Source organism: Hakea prostrata, chromosome 1 (genome assembly GCF_041222555.1).
Source record: "Hakea prostrata isolate BN-2017 chromosome 1, UWA_Hpros_2, whole genome shotgun sequence".
Classification (NCBI taxonomy): domain Eukaryota; kingdom Viridiplantae; phylum Streptophyta; class Magnoliopsida; order Proteales; family Proteaceae; genus Hakea; species Hakea prostrata.
Window position 1 is genome coordinate 8,309,320 of NC_142600.1, and position 23,428 is coordinate 8,332,747.

A 23,428-nucleotide genomic window follows, 5' to 3' on the forward strand; every position below is an offset into this window, starting at 1 on the left:
ATGTCTTGACCCATTCCTTATTTTTTGCCTTGACACTGGCCTTGATTTTGGTATTGATTTTGGCCTAATTTTGTTATTGATGTTTGATCTCAATGAATTCGGAATAGGGACAAGAATATGGTCAATCAAGGCCAGGGCCAATTAGGGCAATAATGGATTTGGTTAGGCCCTGTAGGGATTGGGGTCAAAGACAATAATCATTAACCCTGAATTAGGGTTAGGGCAGGAATGGGCTTAAATTATAATATATAAGGTTGGGCTTGGGATTGCAAAAGATAAGCCCTATTGCAGTCCTACCATGTAAAACACATTTGGGGTCTTACCTTTAAATTATTTTATTATTTTCATATATGAACTCCACATAATATGTATGAAAAAAAATAAAAATAAAAAAACACTAGAAGAGGTGATCCAAAATCATGTATGATTCTGCAAACTAACACAAGAGATCGAATCAAGAGACTGACTCAAGGGTAAATTTCTGTTGGCTCAACTTAAAGAATCTAGATCACCTCCTCATTTATATGTTCTCCCTAACTTCCCTTTATCCATATATTATGTGTGGGACCCACATATGATTATACCTTTAAATTTTCTTATTATACTCAAATGTGGGCCCCACACATAATGTATGGTTATCGTTTAGGTTGGCCTAAGGTCAACTAGGTTATACACGCTTGACTATTTTGAGTCCAAATATTTTCTGCCTAGCTTGCCACATATGAGTGTGAGATCTATACTAACCAGATTTGTGTGAAATAAGGCTGGACAGTGTTGGTGTGACCACGGTAGGCAACAGCCTGGATAGAGAGGAATACAATTTTTTTTTTTTTGGTTAAAAGAGGAATACAAATTTGACCACTTCTAGATAGCTATTATATATAAAATTTAAATATGAGGCGGGGCACTGGGCACGGAAGGGATTCAAAATCTTACATAATATACCCTACCCTGTAATTTCGTTTTGCTTGGGTTTTGCGCGCTTTACCATTTCAAAGGATCCACCTGTGGTTTCAAGCAACGATTAAATTGAAAATCCGGAGGAAGCGTTGAAAACGGGTAAGCGCAAAGATGAGTTATTTCAATGGCAATTCTGACAGTCTCCATGGGCAGGGAATGGCACCCCCCCCCCCCAATTGTAACTCTCACTTACCCCACAATAAATACCAATGTTAACGAATCCCTTAAACCAACTCCGGACAATCCGTCGCGATCGGTGAACACCATGTCTGCATAGGGTTTCATGAAGAGGAGGGTTCTGATTACCGCGTTTGGGAGTGGCATGGTCATCTAATGCTGTTTGATGAGGAGAATGGGTTGTCTCCGGATTATAGCTAGTGTTTAGGATTCGAGAGGTGGTCATCGTGAAGCCAACCGAGAAGCTGAGGAGAGGTTCAGAGCTTCAAGGGTGAGAAGAGTTGATTCAAGGTGGGGAGTCAATCGGTGGTCGAATTCTTCATAGAAACATGAATTCTGGTTCGCGTAGGTGAGAATTTAGCTCTTCATTTGTATTTCTTGAATGGTTTTGAAGGAGCTTGGGTTTATGTTGATTAGTTGTGTTTAAAGTTGGGACTCGGTGCCACCATATTTTGGGATTTTAATGGTTTTAGAAGGTTCGATCTTATGAAAAGATTTTCGGTATTAATTGTGGAAGTCGACCAACTTCGAAGAGTCTTGCGTTCAAGATCTTACATGGAATTGATATCGTACTTTTGATTTCCTTATTTCTTATAGCTCGATTTATATTGTGTTGCCCCTCACGATATATGAATTTATTTGCATTTTGATTTTGATTTGACTCCGAATTTCAACACTTTCTTCTTGCTAGTGTGTTCGGTGAACAGAGCATCCATGTAAAGTTCAATGAATTGGTTGATTACAATGTGGGAAGTGCATAAACATTGTTTTAGGCGGTTAACAGTGGTGTTATTGAAGTGCTTGCTTATAACCAGTCCACCTGAATAATGACCTTCTATGATTTCCTTTTCTAGTGATTATAAATTTGCCATAATGGTGAAATTTGAGGTTATGCTGCCAAGGGATGGAATGACAATATAGCAGGGTTAACCACCCATCATTCTGAACCAACAAATGCTTACAAGGAGAACAAACTTAGCCTTATCCCAACTTCTACACGGATCCAAGCAAGCCAAAGTAGGGGAAACTGAGGTTTAAACAAAAGGGTAATGAAGGGATGAGAAATGGAAAATAATGGCAAATGAGAGATGGGAAGTGAAAGGAAAAAGAAGGATGAAGTTGAGAGGAAAGAGGCTAAATGGAGTCGCTCCATGGATCCGTTCTCTCCTATAAACTCTATCTGAGGTGGTACTTGACTACTTGGTACATGACCTACACCATGCATGTTGTTCCTTATAAGGACGCCCTCTTTTTTCCCAGAAAAAAAAGTTGGAACCAGCTAATGCTTTCATTTTTTATTTATTTTGTGTGTATGTATGTGTGGACGGCAGTCAATGTTCAGTATTGTCTTAAGTAAACATGTAGACTATTCATGCATCTATTCGCCTTTTTGTGCATATGAACATCTCTGTATAAGGTCCATGGTGTTCACTCTTGTCTGTCAAAAGCACATTTTTGTCTAGATACAGTATGTGATTATTGTGTTCTCTGATGGATATTTGAAAATTTTGAAATTTAGTTTATCACAATCAGTTTGGTTGAGATAAATCCTAGAAGTAGTTACTGATGCAAAATTAAATGTAATCACCACAATAGGTGATAAATAGAAATTTACATTGTGAAAGTGGACTGGTTGCTAGGACAGAACTAACATGCCTGGTGATGCTTTAAGTGCCATGCAAAAAACTCAAGGGGATCAGTCGTAGAAAGGATGGCCTGCCTGTAGGGGAAGTGCACACAAAGGCTGAAAATTTGTTACATATACTACAATTGCTCCTCTGGTACACCCTCACTTTGCTCAATTTTGGTCAGCTTGACAGTCAAGGAATTGCTACCTTTCACCTTTGAGTGAACCAGATGCTACGCAGTGTATTTAGAGATCCAACCCTACAAATAAGGTCAGAACTTTGCCATGTGTTTCTTTGAGATCAGAGTACATACATAGGTTAAACTATTCTAAAATGACTATTATAGTAGAGATGCTCTCACACTGTGCCAAGGGCTATCCCTCAAAGTGGCTTCTTTGTTCTACAGCTTATCAGGCAGGGGATTACTTACTCTGGCTTACCCAGTGAACTATATACTTCTCAATGCATCTAGAGATCTAGTCCCCCTTGTTAGATTTACAAAAGAAGTGAAGCTTAAAGTTTTAATTTTGATACTTCAACCAGTCAGTTGAAACTGGCTGGATTAATATGCTTTTACAACTGGATAAGGATGTTGTCAATTGTCATAATGATTGTGGTTAAACTTAAATCCTCATGGTGGTTCAGTTTATTCATTTGTGCCAACAGAATGTGGAGTAATATGGTCAAGGGAGAGTGTTTTGTTATTACTAAGGGCGAACACATTATCTGCGCATGACAAGGGAACCTGTGGGTTCCTCCTCTGTCTGTAATTTCTATGTTGCATATAATGCATGCTCTTGTACAAGATAATTCAATGCTTTCTCTCTCAAAGTTATATTGAATCAATGGGCCCGATGGGTATCCCATCTGCTAGCACCCAAATAGCAGAGCATGCTCTTCAAAATAATTTCCACTCATGTTGGGAAGGGGAGATTTTCTAACCTGGGTTTTTCTGCTTGCAAGAAGAACATGAACATTACATTCATGGTAGATTCCTCATAGCTTTAGGTAGTGTACATTTGTTTGTTGTGAATTGGTTGAGTTGCATGTGTTTGTGGAAGAAATTCTGACCAAGCTTTGTGGCTATCTCCTGATTATTCTAGGATGGTTTGCATATCTATGTTGATTCCTATAAATTGGACCTGCTTGCTTAGAGATAAGAGCAACATTTTTGTGGAATAATAAACCACAGTTTATTTGTTATGCTTCTTTCCCCTTTCTACCTCACAATTATGGAACATTTATCTATTTGTCTTGAACTCTCTTTTTGCCTTTACCTTCTTAAACTGCCAGGTTTTAGGTCCGAGATCTGTTACTGAGAATATGGAAGTCTTGGGTATTGAGGAAGCTGCTGCCTTTTAACATCTGTTCTTCAAGTCTTACTTATTTCAGTTGTCCGGTGTCCCCTTGAAGTTGCTGCCATTGTCCAGCATTATTCTCAAGTGAAGTTGAACCATGTGCAGAGCCTTAAGAATACCTTGTCCCTGTTATTTCAGGGGCTTTAAAAGAAAATCAATTGGAGAAAAACAAGAGCGTGGATTAGAATGGGTGCTAGCATTAATTAATGAATTTTTGGTGCGCAGCGCATTCCATAGTATGTTTTTCTTGTGCAAAATTTTGAAATTGCATGGGTTATTTGTCTTAAAAGCAGAATGTTTATATCTTCACTGAACTTCATTGATGAGATGGTGAAAATTGCATGGTGCACGCAACTACATATCAGCTGTCTGGATTGGATGATGACCAATGAGAGGACCTGACTCATGCACACGACACACAAGATTGACAGTTTTATTCCTTTTATTATCTGATGTGCATAGTGAGATTCAATTTTGGGGTCTCTATGCTTTTTATATCCCTATATATTTGAGCTTGTTGAGATCCCTGGTTCTAGGTTCCATATCATTCAGAAGTCATGTTAGGTGGTGCTTTGTTCTTTTTCGAAAAGTTGAGTTTTCACTTATACCTGTATACATGGTATTTCAACAGTTTTGAGGGTGTTTTGCAGCTTTTGCTCCATTTCTTCCTCTCATGGTAAGACCATCTTTGCTCTTTCGTGGATGTAACTTCTAGGTGAGTTACAAATCTAGTCTTGTGCAAGTGTTCGTTTATTGTTTCCACACCTTTATAGTATAGCTCTGCCTACACGTCAAACCTTGAATCTTTTTGATTGTTGCCTGGGTGTCACACTCATTGTGGTTTTGTTTGGTGCCCTGTTTTGCTTTCACACCGGAAAAATAAAACTGGATGGAGGACAAAAAAGTCAGAAAATGGAATTACATATACGAGAGATTTTCTATAGTACGAACTGAAATTCACTCTTTCCATCCGAAAACACGAATTCACTCTTTCCATCTGAAAACACGCTTTTAGGCAGATTATTTTTTTCTTTCCTTTTTTTCTTTCTGGATGAGTACAAATTAAGATTTCATAATTAAAATTTTTTTTTGTTCAGATGCTATAATTTGTATTAATTAAATGTAGATAAACTAGGGACCTGGTCAATAACAAAGAAGTATCAATGATAAACAAAGTTTGGACATTTCACCAAGACCGAACTAAGGAGAGCCTAGATGCTCCTTTAGCAAGAAAGTCTGCAAATATATTACCTTTTCCACGGAATATAATGAAAACAAAAACATGTTGAAACTAGGAGGACAACTTCATAATATCAGAAACTAAGTTAAGACTCCTCTAATCTAACGAAGAAGAATGATCCTACAAAGCAGAAATTGCATCTAAACAATCATAATTAATTTGAATGTTTGAAACCTTCAAAAAAATTTCCAGCAATAAACCATCTCTAATTGCTTCCAACTCTATAGTCGCTGCCGAACCTTTTAAATGCTTTTGTTAACATTTGGAATTGCTATTTCTTTCTAAGTATCATCTCCATAGAATAAGAATCAGGCCTATAAACTAAGATGGGACTTCTGGATTTGCTTTGTTTGACATTTGGATTTGAACTTCAGGCGAAGGCCTATAAACTAAGATGGGACTTGTGACCTTGTGTCCCCGGTTATCAGTCCACGCCAGCGATGCCTGCAAAATTCTTGAGTCGTTTCCCTTAAAAATTGGTCCCTTTATCACAACCTTGAAACTCTTCTTCTCTTGGATAGATTTGAAGACCAACTCATTTGGGATTACAGTGACATGGAGATCAGCAGGTGTCTTCACGGTAGCTGTATACACTGAATCTGGAGACCCTACATTTGTCACGGTCCTGCTATACTCTGCTGAAATAGGTTGGTTTTTCTCAAGGTTGAGATTAAAGGAAGGATAGTTAATTCCATCATAACCTTCTGCAATTTTCCCCGTGCATGACAAATCTTTGGTTCCAGAGAGGTAACCAAGAGCTGTGTCGTTGAAGCCATCCTTGCATAAGTAGCCTATATATGCATCAACGTCAAGGTCGTATATCAGGCCGGGGTCGAGTGCCTTCGTTGGCTCAATCAGACCAGCCCCATAACCCAAACCTTCAAGATCGATATCCATCCCTAGAGGACTGGGTTTCATTGGTCTTGCTGCAAATTTAATAGTGATGGTTGTCATTTGAGATTGAAAATTAACAAGCATGAACTAGAGCTGCTAAATGCAGAAACTGATGAAACTCACCAGTGGTCATGAGAGCAGATTTGATAGCGGCCGGTGACCACTCTGGGTGGAAGGTCTTGATGTATACGGCAGCAGCAGCAACATGAGGAGAAGCCATAGATGTACCAGATACTATGCTGTAATTGTAACGACGTTTATCATAGTCATACACAGTTGGAGCCGCGAACTTGCTCCACGAAGCTAGGATCTCCACCGCTGGTGCACTTATGTCCGGCTACATTCAAATCAAAACTTAATAGCATCACTCACTAATTTTCATATATAGCACCCCTTCTCTTATATATTACTGTGAATATTGAGAGAAAGTGAGATAGCTAGATACCTTGATGAGGGTTCTGTGGACGGAAAAGGGTCCACGAGAAGAGAAACTAGCTAAAAATGGAGCTGCTGGTTGGTTTCTTACGATACTCTTGTATATAACTGCTCGTGGATCTCTGCAAGTAAACTCCAGACAGAGCATGAAGGGGCCGGGTGAGAACTTTGGTACGTGATGAAGTTATTGCAGTGAATTTTCAATATACACATGCATGCATGTATACACATACCTGGTACTGTTAATGTATGCAACAATCTTGGATTTCATATCAGAATTAACCATGGCTGCTGGCTTAGCATAGTCACGAGCATTGTCAGTGCGTGTAAGTTTGGGGGTAATCATTGCATTGATTAGTCCAGCAATCGGCAAACTCATAACTGGAAACGGACGAGGGACTGGAGGAGCCATGAAACAATACACAATCTTTCCTTCCACCTCTCTTGGATCTATAGTTTCAGCATGATCACAAAAATCATTTAAATCGCCGGATCCACTAATTAGAGGGTAAGATTTATTTTCCGGCGATATTGTGTTTATTGATATAAAACCCTGCAATACATAATGATCAAACACACGAATCAAAACCATAATTCAAATTTTAAAAACGAGAGAGAGAGAGAGAGAGAGCTTACAGGAATAGTTGATCCATTGCCCAACTTCACATCTGTCTCAAAAAGTCGATCCATAGTGCTAGCAGCGACTGTCATGATCCAAGGAGCTCCATTAACGACAGTCATTTCTCCCGGACCATTGTTTCCAGCAGAACAAGCAGAGAAGATTCCCTTCCTCATAGCATGGAAAGTACCAATGCCCGTTGCATCTTTGTAGTAAATGTCAGCAAATCCACCAACGGATACAGAGATCACATCTACACCATCATGGATGGCATCATCAAAGGCAGCTAACATATTAACATCACTGCAACCATAATTCCAGCACACCTTGTACATGGCCAAACGCGCCGATGGTACACCACCTCTAGCTATTCCTTCAGCTAATCCATAATAACTGGCTCCGATGATTGAGTTTCCAGCCAACGTTGATGCTGTATGTGTGCCATGACCCTCTTTATCTGTTGGCGTTAATACCTCCGATCTGTTAACTAAATCGTAGTACCTTGCACCGATCACCTTACTGTTCTTGATCACATCATTAACAACAAGAACAAATCTTTATTAATTAATGCTTTAGGTATTCGATCAATTAGTTATCTCAACCCAAGCATTGCATTTGCATTATGAGGATAACAAAGAGACAGAGGGAGAAAATACTTATTGCAGCCAGGGAAATCAGGTCCAGTTTGGCATGTGCCCTTCCACTTGGCTGGGGGAGGCCCAAAACCTTCATCTTTGAAACTCTCAGACTCCATATTAATTCCTGCAGAAATAAATATATGTAGTGGATAAATCTGCTTGTATCATTAAATCTGATCAGTTAAGGACTAACTTAGTTATTATATACCTAATACCTGTATCTAATAAACCCACAATGATATCGCTCTCTCTCTCTTTGTTTCTCTTCACATTCATAGGCATCCCTAAGAAGTCCCATGAACTTGTGGTGTGAAGTTTCAATGTTTGGCTTGGAAACACGGACACCACCTTGTCCTTGTCTGCAAACTTTAGAGTTAGTACACATCATTCATTATGAAAACAATTAAAGAAAAGAATTCTTCATCTGGGTACCCTGCAAACTCTCTGCTTCATGTGGTAATAACATTGCTGCAAATGCATTGAAGCTCTTTCCATAGCTGTGTATTCTGGATTCTTTAGCAATATTTTCGCTACCAAAGTAGGGGGAAAAGAACATATCAAAACAATTAACGAAGGCAACTTGCATGTAGATACACTCGCAAGCAATATGATAATACAAGCTTACTTTCCAATTGCATCAACAAGTAGATTGTGATGATCATTCACGGCAGGGATTCCGGTCTGATGTGAATCTCCCATGTATACAATATATGGCTGTTCATTAAATAAAGAACAATTAACCTAACTGTATATATGCATTCTGTCAATCACCAATAAATATAAATTTAACCCCCTGAAAAATCACCTATAAAAAATTCAGAAAAGAGAAAAAGCTACTAAGCTAGCAAACCTTTCTTGCATTTGATTCCTGAGTTGTGGTGGTGTTAGTATCAGATCCAATAGTAGATGACTCAAAAACAGAGACAATAAGGAAGAAAATGATGGAGATCCTCATCTTCTCTCTTTGTATGTACTTATTCACTTTTTTTTGGTTTAAAGAAAATGTTCACACCTATTTACCTTGAAATGATGAAGAAGAAGCACCCATGATTTATAGAATCCTATCGTATTTTTTTACGGCTTTCTGATTAAATGGAACTGACAAAAACTGGTAAATTGGTTAATTCAAGTTAAACCAACTAACAAATGCCTAAAATAGGAAGAGTAGATCTCTTATTGCTGCTAGTGTAAAGGAATCTAAATTGGATAAAGGCATTACCATATTTTTATCTTTCAAGATAATATTCTATGGTTTTCAGTTGGTTGAGATAGTTTATTTTTTTTAAAATATAAATTCTCTCAGATGGATATGAATGTAAATACAAAATTTTGATTACCAATTGATATCTTTACCATTTTATTGGCAATGATTTTTTTTTTTTTTTCCTATTTCCATAAAAATGGTTAGGTTGAGATTAAGAATTTAAGAGATTTTTTTTCTTCTACTTTTTTTAGTCTATAATATATGACATGATTTTCTTTCCTATTTAGTTTGATAGAAAATTTAAAAAAAAAAAAAAAAAGACATTATTTTTACCATCGATTTCACTAGTTGGCGAATCCAGAGTTTGGATCTGCAAACCTGACGCTCCTCGGATGCTTTGGGACCACAGAATACAGGGAGCCATAGGGTATTGGTGTGGGTTCTACCTCCTCAATCTTATTTGTTTTTTTACATTTTTGTCTATGGCCCCACTTGATGCCCCACTTGATGTGGCTGAGAAGTGAAAGGGGTTCGCATCCTCTCTAATTCCCTCCCTACAATTTATTGTAATTTTCGTCTTCGATTGTGACATGTGGCATTGAATAATCCAATGGTCACCTAATTCTAAAGATTGTCTCTAATTTTGTGAGTGGAGGAGAGAGGAAAACATAGGCAGATTTTAGGAAATTTCAGATTCGGTTTGAATTAGGTGACCGTTGCATAATGCAACGCCACATATCACAATTCTATCCTAGATGGAAATTACAGGGACTTGTGGGGAAGGGGATTACAGGGGATGTAGATGTAGATCTCATGTACAATACATTCCATATTTTGTTCTTCTTTTACGAAGTTTTGACATCATGTATATTATTTGTTTTCAAATCATTAATATATATCTTCACTCAACTTTCATGAGACAATGAATATTGCTTGATACACAATTATAGAACATCTGTTTGGATTTTTTTTTTTTTTTTTGGGGGGGGGGGTCAAATGAAGAGTCATGTTGGCATACTTTTATTTAATGTTATTAGACTAAGAGAATTTAGGCATCAAACCCTTTAGGTCTTCGAACGGAAGAACTTACACACAAATCCATCCTACAACTATGCACCTATTTCCTCTCAATCACTACTCTTGATAAAAATTCAAAGCAGTGGTTGATCTATGTGTTTATAAATACTTGTTACTATGTGTGGCAAGAACGCAACCATAAATTCTTTAATAAACAGGCACCCAACCTCACAAAAGTTTTGCACAATTTCTCTCTATGGAGTAGTAACCTAAATCTCACTCCCAATGGGATCTTAGATCCTGTGACAATCCAAAACAATCCTATGGATATATGCAAAGATTTGTCTATTTTTGCCAAATTTTGAATTTCATTAACTTATTTCAACCACCCATTTTATTGTGTGCAGGGAGGGGTACATGACTCACAACTGAACACCATGGGATCGAGTTTGGGAAGGCTAGTTTATGTACATTGGTACAGGAGGCTTAGGGAATGGAGATATTATTGAGGCTTTAATTGTTGGACTTTGCACTGGATAGATCAAGCCTGGAACTAATAAGTCAAGCTTATGAGCGTATGACGTAACATGCAAGAAGTGATTGATCTAATTTGAAACCTGAAGAACAAAGAGTGGCCGCTTGTTCATGTCCCTTTTTTGGCAAATTTAGCTTCTTGTATTAAAAATATAGACATCAGTAGTTTCAAGAATCCCTTGGGATCACCTATTTAGCATCTAGATCGTCGATAGAACTTAAGAATCACTGAAGAAAGAAAAGAAGAAAAAAAAAACCTTTCATTCAAGGGCTTGTCTATGTTTCTCACATGTGTATGTCTCTCTTTTACTCACAGCAAGACGGATTATTGTTATTTCACATGGTAAAGAGGGGTAGGGTAGATTTATATAAAAGAACTATATCTTAATTTTTAATGAACAAGAAATATGTGTGACCATAATATTTACAATCACAATGATCTAAATGAAATCATTGCCAATGGACAATTTAGGATCTAAAGGTGCTTTGGATATCTAACCAATAGACTCTTTCTTTGACAAGTAACTAGAGGGCTTTAATTTGCTAGTTAATATTTACAATACTTGAGTTATAGTTTTGTATTTTTTTCTCAAATATGAACTTGAAAATTTTGTTTTCTCATCAAAGGAAAGAACTTGAAATTTTGAATTGTTAATTATGCATTTATAGACTTATTCGACGCCGATATCGTTTCCAAGCATCCAAGTTATGCTTTCCGAAATAATCAATCTAAAGTTTTATATAAACTTTTGAGAAAGATGAGGCACCGATCAAAAGAAATAAAAGGAAACTAATTTTTGCACCATATTCATGAAAAATCCCATTATGGTAAAGGTTGGTAATAAGAAGTTATGATCATATCTGTTCATTTTTTTCTGTAATGTAAACTGTGCCATTTTACACACCTATTTTATTTTGATAATAATAAAATAGTTTACTTTCAAATTATTTTGAAAATCCTTCTTATAAGTACCTTTCTTCTTTTCCTTTTTTGGTGAAAATGTTGATAGATTGTCTAGGTGCCACTTAATTGAATAAAAATATTAATAGCTGAAAATTTGAAGTTTTGGCCAAAACTAAGAATGGACAACCATATTTACTTTTAGATGAGAATGAAAACCCTAAATTTATTTCTTCCACCAAGCCTTCAAATGAATGAATGAGAATGCTCTTTCTTTTTTTTTATTTGTTTGCCAACCCCGGTTTCTAAGGCTTTGCCTGGCTAATCCGGTGTTCGACCCGGGTTGCACACCTAGGTGTGAGGGTGAGTCTCCCAGAGGGGATTTTTTGCATCCACAAAGTTTCGATACTGGAACCATACTGAAGCGGACCAAGCTGCTTACCACTTGAACCAACCCCTGTTGGTTGAGAGTGCTCTTTCTGACTAAAAGAAAATAATATACCTAAATGCAACATGAAAATATTTAACCTAAAAAGCTGTAAATACTTATAAAAGATAAATAGAAAAAAATTACATAAATCAGCCAATCCATGCATAAGAATCATATAACCTTGGAATACTAAAATTAAACCAATCTGCAAATATTATTGCAGAGCGAGGAACTAGAGGTCATCCATTCATTGCTTAAGTTGAAAAATGGAAAGAGTGGAAGGGAGGAGAAGAATTAAGCTATAAAAAGGGGGGTTGAAAATGAAACTAAACCGATTCTAAAAAGAGGCTCTGTCCTACTCAGAGAAGATTTCTCTTTTTATTTTTCTGGGCATTTCGTCAGTTCCATTTTCCTACGGTGTATTTAATGACTTTTGAACTCAGAAGTCAGAACTCTCCCTTCGAGGGAATTAACCTCTTCAGTACTCAAACTACTTAGTTGGAGTTCCTTAATTCTTGGCCCTCTCATTGGTTTTATTAATTCTATTGGAAAACTAAGAAGTTGAGAAGCCATCCAGTCTTTGGATTCTCTTCTCCTCTGTTTTGTAGACGAAGGTGAAATGATGAAGAACAAGAATTGAGAAGTGTCACGTTGATATTTTTTTCACCTCACCCTCATCTTGTTTTCTGTCTCTCTAAGTGCTAAATTTTGCAGGGAAGGAACTTAGAGCTTCTGGAGATTTTTCGGCAATGAAGAACGATACTGAAAACTCTGTTTTTCCATCGTTTTCTTCACTACTCTGCAGCTTTGGTAATCTCTGAAGTAGGAAAAATTAGAATCAGAGATCAACAACAGTGAAAGAACCCACTAATTTGATTATCTAAGAGAAGATCTCACTATCAATTTCCATGTTCATTTGCAGAAAATGACGACATTCAGCCTCAAATGACCAACCCAGATATCTCTTTCCCCTTCGTGCACTTACCTACACCGTAAGTTCTTTTTCGTGTTAAATACAAATCTCGATTTCTACTTGTCATGGTTGTTGCCTTAACAGTTTTCTTCTTCTGTACTAAAGGGCTTACATTGAGTGGAACGCCCCTGAAAACATGGGAAGCTTTGAACTACATTCTTCCATTAACATACCTTCAGTACCTTATAATGCTGCTGCAGCTATTAAGCCTTTCTCTATAGATGAAAATTTTGTTTCCCAGAAAAGGGTATCTAGTGTCTCAGTTTTAGAGACCCAATCTGTAAGTCATGCTACCCCGTTGCCATTACAAGAAAAACCTATTATGTTCTTAACTAGTTGAACAATGTCATCTTCAGGTATCCATTCATGATGTGGCCACCATGGAGCAGAATGTGAACAAACGACCTCTAAAGGTTGGTGATACATTCCATAACAGTGCTGGTAAGAGAAAGAAGACAATGTGCAGTGAGGACCTATGCCACCACCGCCGACCTGAATCTGATAAACCTTCAATGACCCATGATAGAAAAATGGTTCGTAAACAGCAAGAGAAGCGTTTTGCCAATTGTTCTTCATCGCTCTAAAGTTCTGCATTTGTGTGCTGTAATTTGCAGGAGCCACTGAGAAGAAGCCAAAAGCTAGGAGACAAGATAACAGCTCTACAGAAGCTAGTTTGTCCCTATGGAAAGGTAAATACCACATCATGATGATGGAGCAACCTCACTGTTGAATCCAAGATCACCCTCCTCTATCCTGTCGCTTCAAACATTAATTTTTGTTTAGATATTTACTTAGTAAAGAAACTATAAGAAATCAGTGTTTGCAGACCGACACTGCTTCAGTGTTACACGAGGCTTATGTCCATATCAAGCTTCTACAAGAGCAGGTTCAGGTATTTATACACACCTCTGCTGACAATCTACCCAGTTTTTATTTCAAGTTGTAATCTTTCTTAGTCTTCAATGTCCACCTACCCGAAAGAAGTAGAATTTTTCTAATTTGATTCAAGAGTACCTATCGTTTGTTTCAGATGCTAAGTGCTCCATACTTCAGAGCCAGCCTGAATTTTACACAGGTAATTATGAAATGAGAAATTCCACATCTGATTGTTGCACAGATCGAGCTTGTCTGGTTTATGTTGTTTGACTTTGATGCAGGAACTTGGAGCACAAAAAGAGGACTTGCGAAGCAGAGGTCTTTGCCTTATTCCCTTATTGTTGACACAGAATCTGAATACTGCAAAAATGACTGAACCTTCAGTTCCAACAAAAAGAGAAAAAGAAAGACTAAACCTTCTATATAAAGGAGATGAATGATTCCTGAGCTCGCTAACTGCCAATACCTTCTGAGTCAACACAAATAGTTCATTTACTTAAGTCTGATCACCATATAATTTGAAGAATTCTATGGAACCTCAGTTACTTATTTGTGATAGTTCATGTTGTTGGCCCATGAAGATGGTTTAGTTTCATTAGCAGGATTATGAAGTCTACTAGATGAGTCACTCTATGGTAATAAACTACATTTTCTTGTCTTCTACCATTCAGTGCTTTATCCTATTCTTTTATAAACTCGATTCCTTTGTTTTTCTTTTGAAATTACCTTCATCAAGTAAAATAATTTCTTGGTGGAGTGTATAATATCCAATTTAAAGTAATGTGAGATCATATCTTCTTCAATATTTATAGTCTAACCTTACAAAAATGTGTTAAATGGGAACTATAAATAGTTCTCAGGTCGGCATCTGCACACTTAAAGAGAAATTGAGGGCTTTAGGGTTACTAAAATATGGAATTTGAAACCGCTATACAAACCTATGCGTATTCTTTTCATATATTTTCATCACACATTATGGATGGGGTTTACTTTTAATGTTAACAAAACTAATCAAAAGTCGGACCTTGAATAGGCCCTACATGAATCTCACTCCTAACATGTGATAAAAATATTTGAACAAAGCATAGACTTGTAACTTTTTTTTTTTGGTAGAAAGATAGCTTAGATAACAGGAGACTGAGGAACTGATTGAGGAAAATGCTCCTTCAACCAGTTAGTGGAAATGGGCCAAATTAACACCGTTTCAAGCGTCAGGGCCTCCTTGGCCAAGGAATGAGCCACAGTATTGGCATTCTTTGGAATAAAAGAAAAGGTACAGGAAATGGTCAGGCCTTTTTAGTAACTTTGGCTCTACAAATGAACCCCATTCACTTAACTATGGCTCTACAAATTTAACCAAATTAAGTAATGTGAGAACCCAGCTTCTTTGATATTTATAGTCTACCCTCATAAAAAAAAGGGTGAAATAGGAACCATAAATATGTCCCTAGATCAACAAATGACAAAGTAGAATTTCAACTTTGCATTTGAAGGGGTTCATGACTTGACTTAGCATTGATCCGTCCATCATTAAGAGTAAAATCGTAAATTTAAAGAATATAGATCTTCTATTCATCAGGGTAGAAGTTTTTGCTCCCTAAACACTTCTTGATCACACAATAAATATCCGGACGGCTTTACAACCATAAATATAGGAGGACCCAGGGGTTGAGTGATGAGTTTTTTTTATATTTTATTATTTTTTACATGTAGGTCCCACAGGATGTGGTATTAAAGCCTTTGGGGGTGCTCCCTGATGGGGGTGATGATCCGTATTTGGGTTTGGAGCGATCCGAAACCTGGTGAGAACTCGGAACCAAGTCAGCGATCCGCAGAAAGGACGGGATCACTCAGTTTCAACCGTCAATCTACTCTCTTTGCGTACGGAATCAGACGGGCGAGATGAAGCCAAGTCAGCGATCCAAGTGAAGTCACCACATCCAATAAAAAAGTAAAACTTTTCCTATATAGGCATAAACTAGGGCCGAAGTCGAACAACCCAATCGACAAGGCTCTGAAACTAACTCTCTTTTAACTCAAGTCTTTCCATCCTTGGCTTCTTGTTAATCTGCAATGGCTCCCAAAGCTGAGAAGAGACCAGCAGAGAAAAAGCCAGCAGAGGAGAAGAAGACGGTAGCAGAAAAAGCTCCAGCTGAGAAGAAGCCAAAGGCCGAGAAAAGATTGCCTAAGGAAGGTGCCAGTTCTGATAAGAAGAAGAAGAAGACCAAGAAGAGCACCGAGACCTACAAGATCTACATCTTCAAAGTTCTGAAACAGGTTCATCCTGACATTGGTATCTCCAGTAAGGCCATGGGAATCATGAACAGCTTCATCAACGACATCTTCGAGAAGCTCGCTCAGGAGTCTTCCAGGCTCGCCCGATACAACAAGAAACCAACCATCACCTCTCGGGAGATCCAGACCGCCGTACGACTTGTTCTTCCCGGTGAATTAGCCAAACACGCTGTCTCTGAAGGAACAAAGGCCGTCACCAAATTCACTAGTTCTTAGAATCATCATTGTATCTCCTTTCCCCTCTTATTTGATTTGCAATTTCATCATCAAGATAGATGCGATCGTTTCTAATTTTTTAGGAATTTGAAAAGGTTCTGATTCGGTTTTTGATCTCATACTGTAAATTTCCTTTTCTTTTCTCGGATTTATAGAGCGTTCGTTTCTTTGGCAACTCAATATGAATTTGACTGGATATCTTTCGCGGTTATGACAAAATTAGTTTGATCTATTGTCTTTTGTTTCCATGGTTTTTCCATTTTTATGGGTTAAGAAATTCTTTTGTTACAAGAGGGATACTTCGGATTGAGGTTTCCTGCCCTGGTGAAGGCCTAAATCCTCTCCCTCTTTCTCCCCTTTTGGTGTTCTCTCTCTTTCTTTTCTTTTCTTTTTCTAAATATTTTTAAATTCAATGCAAGATGCCTTCAACGATGGTGAGATTGGAATCATTGGCAGAAAATTTTCCTTGCCTCTGGTTTTTTAAGGTCCTCCACTAGGGAGCGGCCATTGCAGAGCTGAACTTGTTCTTGTCAAATGAGAACTTGGTTGTCAACAATGGTTCGGAGGGCCTTTGTTGTGCAAAACTTGAGTTCTTACAAATTAAGCAACTTTGAAAATAATGGTTTACAGTTGCTGTACCATTGGAAGTGGAGATTGGCTTTGTCTCTGTTGGAATACGTTACGTTTGAAGGGGGGAATTTATAAAGCTGAACTGTATTTGAAGAATGAGAATGGTCGACTTTCCAAATGTCTGGCAAGGATAACTTAAGGTCATTTCCCCAGTGGGCGTGCAAATTCTCTGTTCCATTAACCAAATAGACGCAGGAATCATTACTTTTCGGTAGCAGCGTCAAGTAAAAGAGAGGTCGAGGTTCCTCTTTCTTTTTTTTCTTTTTTTGTCATCAAGGTTCTTCCTTTGAAAACTTGACAACTGGGATGAATCAGATCATCAGAACTTAACTGGAATGAACTACAACATTTTTTTTTTGGTAAAGAGGTATTTTATGTGATGGAGAAACCTCTTTCGACAATACAATTCAAGTTATCAAACATCAAATGCCAGACTAAAAAATAAGGATTAGAATCACTCAAAACATATTGTTGAGTCTCTTTGCCTTTAGAAGCCAAGCAATCTGCATTATAGTTTTATTTTGGAGAGTTTTTTTCAAACAATTTAGTCAAAGGAAACTGCTTGATAGTCTAACCAATTTATCATCCGAGTAGGGTCTCTGTTTTTGCTGAAATAGCTTGATCACTTCAAGATTATTTCCTTCTATAATCAGGTTTCATAAATCAAGATCTCTTGTCCAATATAAAGCTTTTCTGAGTGCATAAGCTTCTGCTTCAATTATTGATCCATTGTCACATCCTTGACAAAAACAAAGAAGCTTTGTCCCTATGTTGTCTTTGATAATACTTCCATACCCTATTTGCATGGAGTTATTTTAGCTCCTTTTAGCTGAACCATCAATGTTGATTTTTAGCGAGTCTTTCGGAGGGATTGTCGATTTGATTTCTCTCTTTTCCTCATGTTTATCTTCTTCGTGTTTCTTCATTTGGTAGTCCTAAGTGAACTGAAATACTTGTTGAACTTTGACCCAAGGAGTGAGATTTTTTTGCATGAATTACATTGTTGCAATTCAACCAAATCAGCCACAGGCAATTATATGCATCAAAAAGTTTGTTGTTTAACCTGGGCTCGAAATTGAGATCTATAGACGATTGAGTACTTCTTGTTGTATTCCTTTAGTATTATTATTTCAGAAGTTTGAGTTGAGCAAGAGCCATACCTGTTTACTGATTGTACATTGAAAAAAAATATGATTCTTATCATTGATCTCTGCTTCACATATTTGATAATGTGTAAGAATATTACATCACATTTCTTTCAACAACACTGGGATTGAAAGTCTTTGATGCAAAAGCTTCCAAGTGAAAAAGATTATTTTTGAAACTAATTGAAGATGCCAAAGTTTGAGCCATATCCTAGCTAAGATTTGATTTGAGTGAGTCTATTGCCTTCAATAAGCTTGAGCAACGGTGAACTTGTCATTCAATGTTGAGGTATATATAATGATATATTTAGTGTTTTGAATAGGTATATGTAATGTCAAAATCTCTTGTGCCAAATTTTCAGACCATCACACTCAACTCTAACTTTGTCCCAAGCTACTGTCTTTAGGGCTTCTTCAGTAGCAGGAATTGCCGCTTGATTGGTATCAATTCTGTGAACTACAACATTGTTGAACCTTATAAATTGTTATCCCAAGGTAACAGCTTGACCTACAATTACCCAAGTTTGGTAGAGTGGTGTTGAGGACTCTTCAACTTAAAACTGATGGACTGCTAAATTATAATTAGTAAATCGAATGGAGTTTACAATGATCAAGACGGCTTTTTCATTTCTTCGCTTCCATGTAAGCCAAACTTTTTCTTCCTTCCACTTTCTGATAAATGAAACCCCTTATACGCGTTGTGGGTTCACTGTTGAGCAGGAGGCACAACATGCTATCGCCAGACATTCAAACTTATCTCCAATCAACCATAAAAAGGGTAAATCAGAGCGAACATCCTTCTATTTGAAATTTATCTGGACTCTTAATAACCATTTTATAAACTCTCATCAAAGAGAGGTCAACAACTTGGGAATAAAACCAAGACACTGTAACGTGAGCGACTGAGCGTGCCCTTTCCTTGGATTAAGATTTGAGCTCGAGAAAGGTCAAAGTCGTGTTGACTTCATAGCACGTTCAAAATCTTCCACATCCAATGGACCTCAGTTAAGGTCATAAGCTCCAGCCATGAATGTTAGCGTTTCCTCCGCATTTCCAATGAAATCAATTTACAAACAACGGGAGTAAAGCACGGGAGTTCAGAGAAAAGTAAAAATGAATCAACCAGAAGATCTACAATCAAGTTTCATTGATCAAAGGACCTAATCAACAAGGTCAGGGGGATTGAAGGAGTACAGCGTTTCAAATTGTAAAAAAAAGAAGAAAAAAAAGATCTACACATCAACAGTTCCCATTATTCATGAGATAAAACTAAGCCTTCTTGGGTGACTTGGTGGCCTTGGAAGGAGATTTGGTCTCATTGCCTGTGGCAGCCTTCTCAGACTTCTTGGGTAGAAGAACAGGATTGATGTTAGGAAGAACACCACCATAAGCAATCGTTACCCCGCCTAGGAGCTTTCCAAGCTCCTCATCGTTCCTCACCGCCAGCAGAACGTGCCTTGGGATGATTCTGTTCTTCTTGTTATCCCTAGCTGCATTTCCTGCTAATTCCAGAACCTATCATTTCAAAACCACTTAGCATCAGAAAACCTACTACAGAATGTCAGAACACTAACAATACAGATTCCAATTTCCCCTACTGAGGTGAAACTGAGAAACTTTGACCTAACCAGAGTATAACACTAGAAAAGTATCAAAATAGGGTACCAATGAACTTCCATGAAATTCTTGAGAAGACTAAAAATGAAAGAATCTCAGAAAATTATAGCAAAATCGACAACCTAAACCATTAATTCCAACAACTGCTTCCCACACAGAACCGATAAATCAAGAACCCTACTGTACAAAAAACGTCAGAGTAGATGAATCGGCAAGCAAGAAAGTACCTCAGCTGCGAGATATTCGAGCACAGCCGCCAAATACACTGGCGCACCGGTTCCAACACGCTGAGAGTAACGACCTTTCTTCAAGTAACGACCGATTCTTCCAACAGGAAACTGCAAACCAGCCTTGACGGAGCGAGAAACAGGCTTCTTTTTAGGTCCACCTCCCTTCCTTCCACCGGCTCCTTTCTTCACCTTTGAAGACTCCATCGCTCGAACTTATATGTGACAGCGCCGCCGAACAAACACACACTCCTCCGCCGGTGAAGAAATAGAACAACTGCGTAAGCGAGTGTTTCGGAATCTGAGTGTTGTGTGGGCGTTTTTATATAGTTCTTATCGCCAGCATTTCCCGTTTTTGATTGAGCAGTTTTCACCATTCGATCATTATTTTAATCGACGGTTTTGGACCACTTACCTCTACAATCCGTGGAGTCTTAAATGGACCAATAGAATGTTAGATTGGGTTTCCATTTCTTATTCTTTCCTGAAAAGGCAAAAAGTCGCTTTTGACGGAAGTTTTGTTAGATTGGCGCAACTGACGTGGTGATAATTATGGTATTCAACCTTGGATGGATGCCACACAAATTCTATTAAATCGCAACCGTACAAAATAGCATGCATCTATAATTTGTGGAATCTTTACATGGTTAAGCAAAATACTTGGGCATTATATCGTAATTTTGGTTGAAATTTCAATCTCAGCCGTTTAAATTCAAAAGTTGAAATTTAATTTCGACTGAAATTTCAGAATCTAATAGTCCGAAATCTTCGCTTGACAATCATGCTCATTTAATAGACATGACCCAAGCAAAATTACTTACATGGACCAATAGAATGTAAACTTGGGTTTTCATTTCTTCTTTTTTTCTTGAAAAGGCAAAAGTTGCTTTTGGGCTGGTCGTGCCAATGGTGCCCAGAATTCGAGCATGTGCACATTATACCACAGGGGAGTGTCGAACTGTTGACCTTTTAACACGTGTTGATCATTTTAACTGGCAACCCTTTTATAGTTAAATTATTCCAACTTTTTTCTTTTTGTCAAATTATACCAACTTAAGGTAAATAAAATGACATTTTCTTGATCCAAAAGAGCCTTTGTGCGGCTAAGATTTAATGGAATGCATGTGGTGTCTATCCAACACTAGGCAACAAGGCACCACCACGTCAGATGCATTAACGTAGCAAAATCCAATGAATAGATGGTACTAATGGGCTGACCTAGATGGTTCATGGGGTAATTTTTATTTTGTAATATCACATAATTTTTACCAAATGACATAAAAATGAAAATCACATAGTTTTTCTTTTCTAATATTTGTAACTTTTGTATATATGAGGGTATATTAAAGGCAATTATATATAGAAGTCCCCAGGGGCAACCAAAAATTTAAACTCTTGATCCATTAGATCCTACTCTGTAGACGGAAATACTCACATTAATAGATGGTCGCATTCTAGCATTGAATATGTCAGCAAATAAGAATATTTGTCCATCAGTAATGGAAATTATATTAGTATGAATATATGCAAAAGCGCGTGTTGAGATGTATTGGGTAGTCTTCTCATGTCTGATGCTATAACTATCTTTTTTTTTTCAACTACTTCGAAGTATATTCCCCACCAACGCTTACTCTATAGGGGTGAATAGTGGGTATGGCTAACGGACGAGGATAAAATCCTTCTTGCTCGTTCAACCCATCTTTTAGCACAAAATGATGGCCCCCTTGGAATACTTCTTCTGTGCATATTTCTCGTGGTGGGAACAGAACAACAGGGAAAGACCCAGCTGACCTAGCTAGGGTATTGAGGGCAAGCCATACAAGAGTGAGTTAAAAGGCTTCTATTATTGTTCTTGGTTTGGGGACTTTCAGGCCCCTCTTGATCTTATTCGTATAAGAGAAGGGGGAAGGAATCTAAATACTTTAGTGTTAGTTTTTATCAACTGAAGCAACTCCTTGGGATTGTTAATAGGTAATTTGATATGTCAAAATTGTGCAAATATGCCGATCTTGAATGATTCTAACTGCACCAAAACAAGTTTAAGTTGTAGACCATAATCCCTAATTTAGTTGTTAGCCATTTAGTGTTTGGGCAAAGCTCTTCAAAGGTTTTTTTGCAATCAAAATCCGAATTTACTAGTAAGCTCCATCAAAATGTGGATAAACTACATAATTAGCTACTTTTTAGGATTATCTTTAAAATTTTCCACTCAATGTTTTAATTAATTTAAAACCAATTTTGAATCTACAAAACTAACTAAGGGTCTGTTTGGTTCAAATCTCTGGATTCATGAATCTAAGAAATATATCCGTTTGGTTGTAAAAATCTCTAGATTCATGAAATCTAGAGATTCACATTTTTACACTAAAAACTTAAATCTGCAGATTTATAGGTAAAGAGCAAAATCTAGAGATTTCAAAAAAGCTATACATTTGCACATTCACAAAAATTATGTTGATCAAATAGTTTTTTTATGATGAATCCACATATTTCATTCCACAACCAAACATTTAATTTTGGGTAAATATCACTTACCTCCCCTCTTAACTGGACAAATATCACTTACACCCCTCTTAGTTGGATAATATCACTTACCTCCCCTCTTACCTAGCAAATATATCAAACACCTCCCCTCAGTTAACTTTTTCGATTATATTTAACTTTTACCGTTAAGTATTTTTCTAAAATCCCAAACTATCCTCGGTTAAAAATATTTTTTATTTTAAACCCTAAATTATCGTAATCACCTAGCAGTTAAAATACTAAATTACCCTCAATTAAAATAATTGTTAAAAACCAAAACACTATAGATAAAATCCAAATTATCTTTAATTATTAAAAACCCAACATACTTTTTTTTTTTAATTTTTTTATTATCAAACAATTAAAAAAACCCAAAATAGTAGTACGTGCTTGATTTTATCAACATAACTTTTTTTTTTTAATTGCATTTTTTCATTTTACATGATAGAAGCACCTTTTTTTTTTGTTTGATAAATAAAAAAATAAAAAAAAAAGTATGTTGGGCTTTTAATAATTAAAGATAATTTGAACTTTAACTATGGTATTTTGGTTTTTAATAATTATTTTAATTGAGGGATAATTTAGTATTTTAATTGTTAGGATGATTATGGTAATTTAGGGTTTAAAATAAAAAATATTTTTAGTAAAGGGTAATTTTGGGTTTTAAAAAAATATTTAACGGTAAAAGTTAAATTTAACCGATAATGTTAACAGAGGGGAGATGTTTGATATATTTGCTAGATAAGAGGGGAGGTAAGTGATATTATCCAACTAAGAGGGGGTGTAAGTGCTATTTGTCTAGCTAAGAGGGGAGGTAAGTGATATTTACCCTTTAATTTTATAAATTATGACTCCATAGATTTGAAATCTCTAGATATTTGAAATTTTCAG

At 37.0% G+C, this 23,428-nt stretch overlaps 3 protein-coding genes across 3 annotated transcripts; 1 reads left to right on the plus strand and 2 right to left on the minus strand.

Moving 5' to 3' along the window:
- Positions 1 to 5,684: 5,684 nt before the first annotated feature.
- LOC149027186 (subtilisin-like protease SBT4.15) lies at positions 5,685 to 8,904 on the minus strand. Its single transcript, XM_089136620.1, has 10 exons — positions 8,800 to 8,904; positions 8,575 to 8,663; positions 8,382 to 8,479; positions 8,165 to 8,308; positions 7,968 to 8,073; positions 7,329 to 7,830; positions 6,926 to 7,245; positions 6,703 to 6,814; positions 6,381 to 6,594; positions 5,685 to 6,289 (listed from the first exon to the last, which is right to left on the minus strand). The coding sequence occupies exons 1-10, from the start codon at positions 8,902 to 8,904 to the stop codon at positions 5,685 to 5,687; spliced, it is 2,295 nt and encodes a 764-aa protein (XP_088992746.1).
- A 6,963-nt stretch (positions 8,905 to 15,867) lies between these two features.
- Positions 15,868 to 16,624, plus strand: LOC149027187 (histone H2B-like). Its single transcript, XM_089160297.1, has one exon. It carries the CDS (start codon positions 15,958 to 15,960, stop codon positions 16,393 to 16,395), a length of 438 nt encoding a protein of 145 aa, XP_089016423.1. The 5' UTR covers positions 15,868 to 15,957; the 3' UTR covers positions 16,396 to 16,624.
- A 2,658-nt stretch (positions 16,625 to 19,282) lies between these two features.
- Positions 19,283 to 20,316, minus strand: LOC149027188 (histone H2A). Its single transcript, XM_089160187.1, has 2 exons — positions 20,015 to 20,316; positions 19,283 to 19,685 (listed from the first exon to the last, which is right to left on the minus strand). Exons 1-2 carry the CDS (start codon positions 20,219 to 20,221, stop codon positions 19,440 to 19,442), a joined length of 453 nt encoding a protein of 150 aa, XP_089016313.1. The 5' UTR covers positions 20,222 to 20,316; the 3' UTR covers positions 19,283 to 19,439.
- Positions 20,317 to 23,428: the final 3,112 nt, after the last annotated feature.

Excerpts from the sequence above, each read along its gene's own strand:
- LOC149027188 (XM_089160187.1), bottom strand. The coding sequence starts at position 20,221 with ATGGAGTCTTCAAAGGTGAAGAAAGGAGCCGGTGGAAGGAAGGGAGGT. Across the intron at positions 19,686-20,014 it reads TCGAATATCTCGCAGCTGAG|GTTCTGGAATTAGCAGGAAA; the intron begins GTACTTTCTTGC and ends TTGAAATGATAG.
- LOC149027187 (XM_089160297.1), top strand. The coding sequence starts at position 15,958 with ATGGCTCCCAAAGCTGAGAAGAGACCAGCAGAGAAAAAGCCAGCAGAG.
- LOC149027186 (XM_089136620.1), bottom strand. The coding sequence starts at position 8,904 with ATGAGGATCTCCATCATTTTCTTCCTTATTGTCTCTGTTTTTGAGTCA. Across the intron at positions 8,664-8,799 it reads AGGAATCAAATGCAAGAAAG|CCATATATTGTATACATGGG; the intron begins GTTTGCTAGCTT and ends TTTAATGAACAG. Across the intron at positions 8,309-8,381 it reads TGAAGCAGAGAGTTTGCAGG|ACAAGGACAAGGTGGTGTCC; the intron begins GTACCCAGATGA and ends TAAAGTTTGCAG.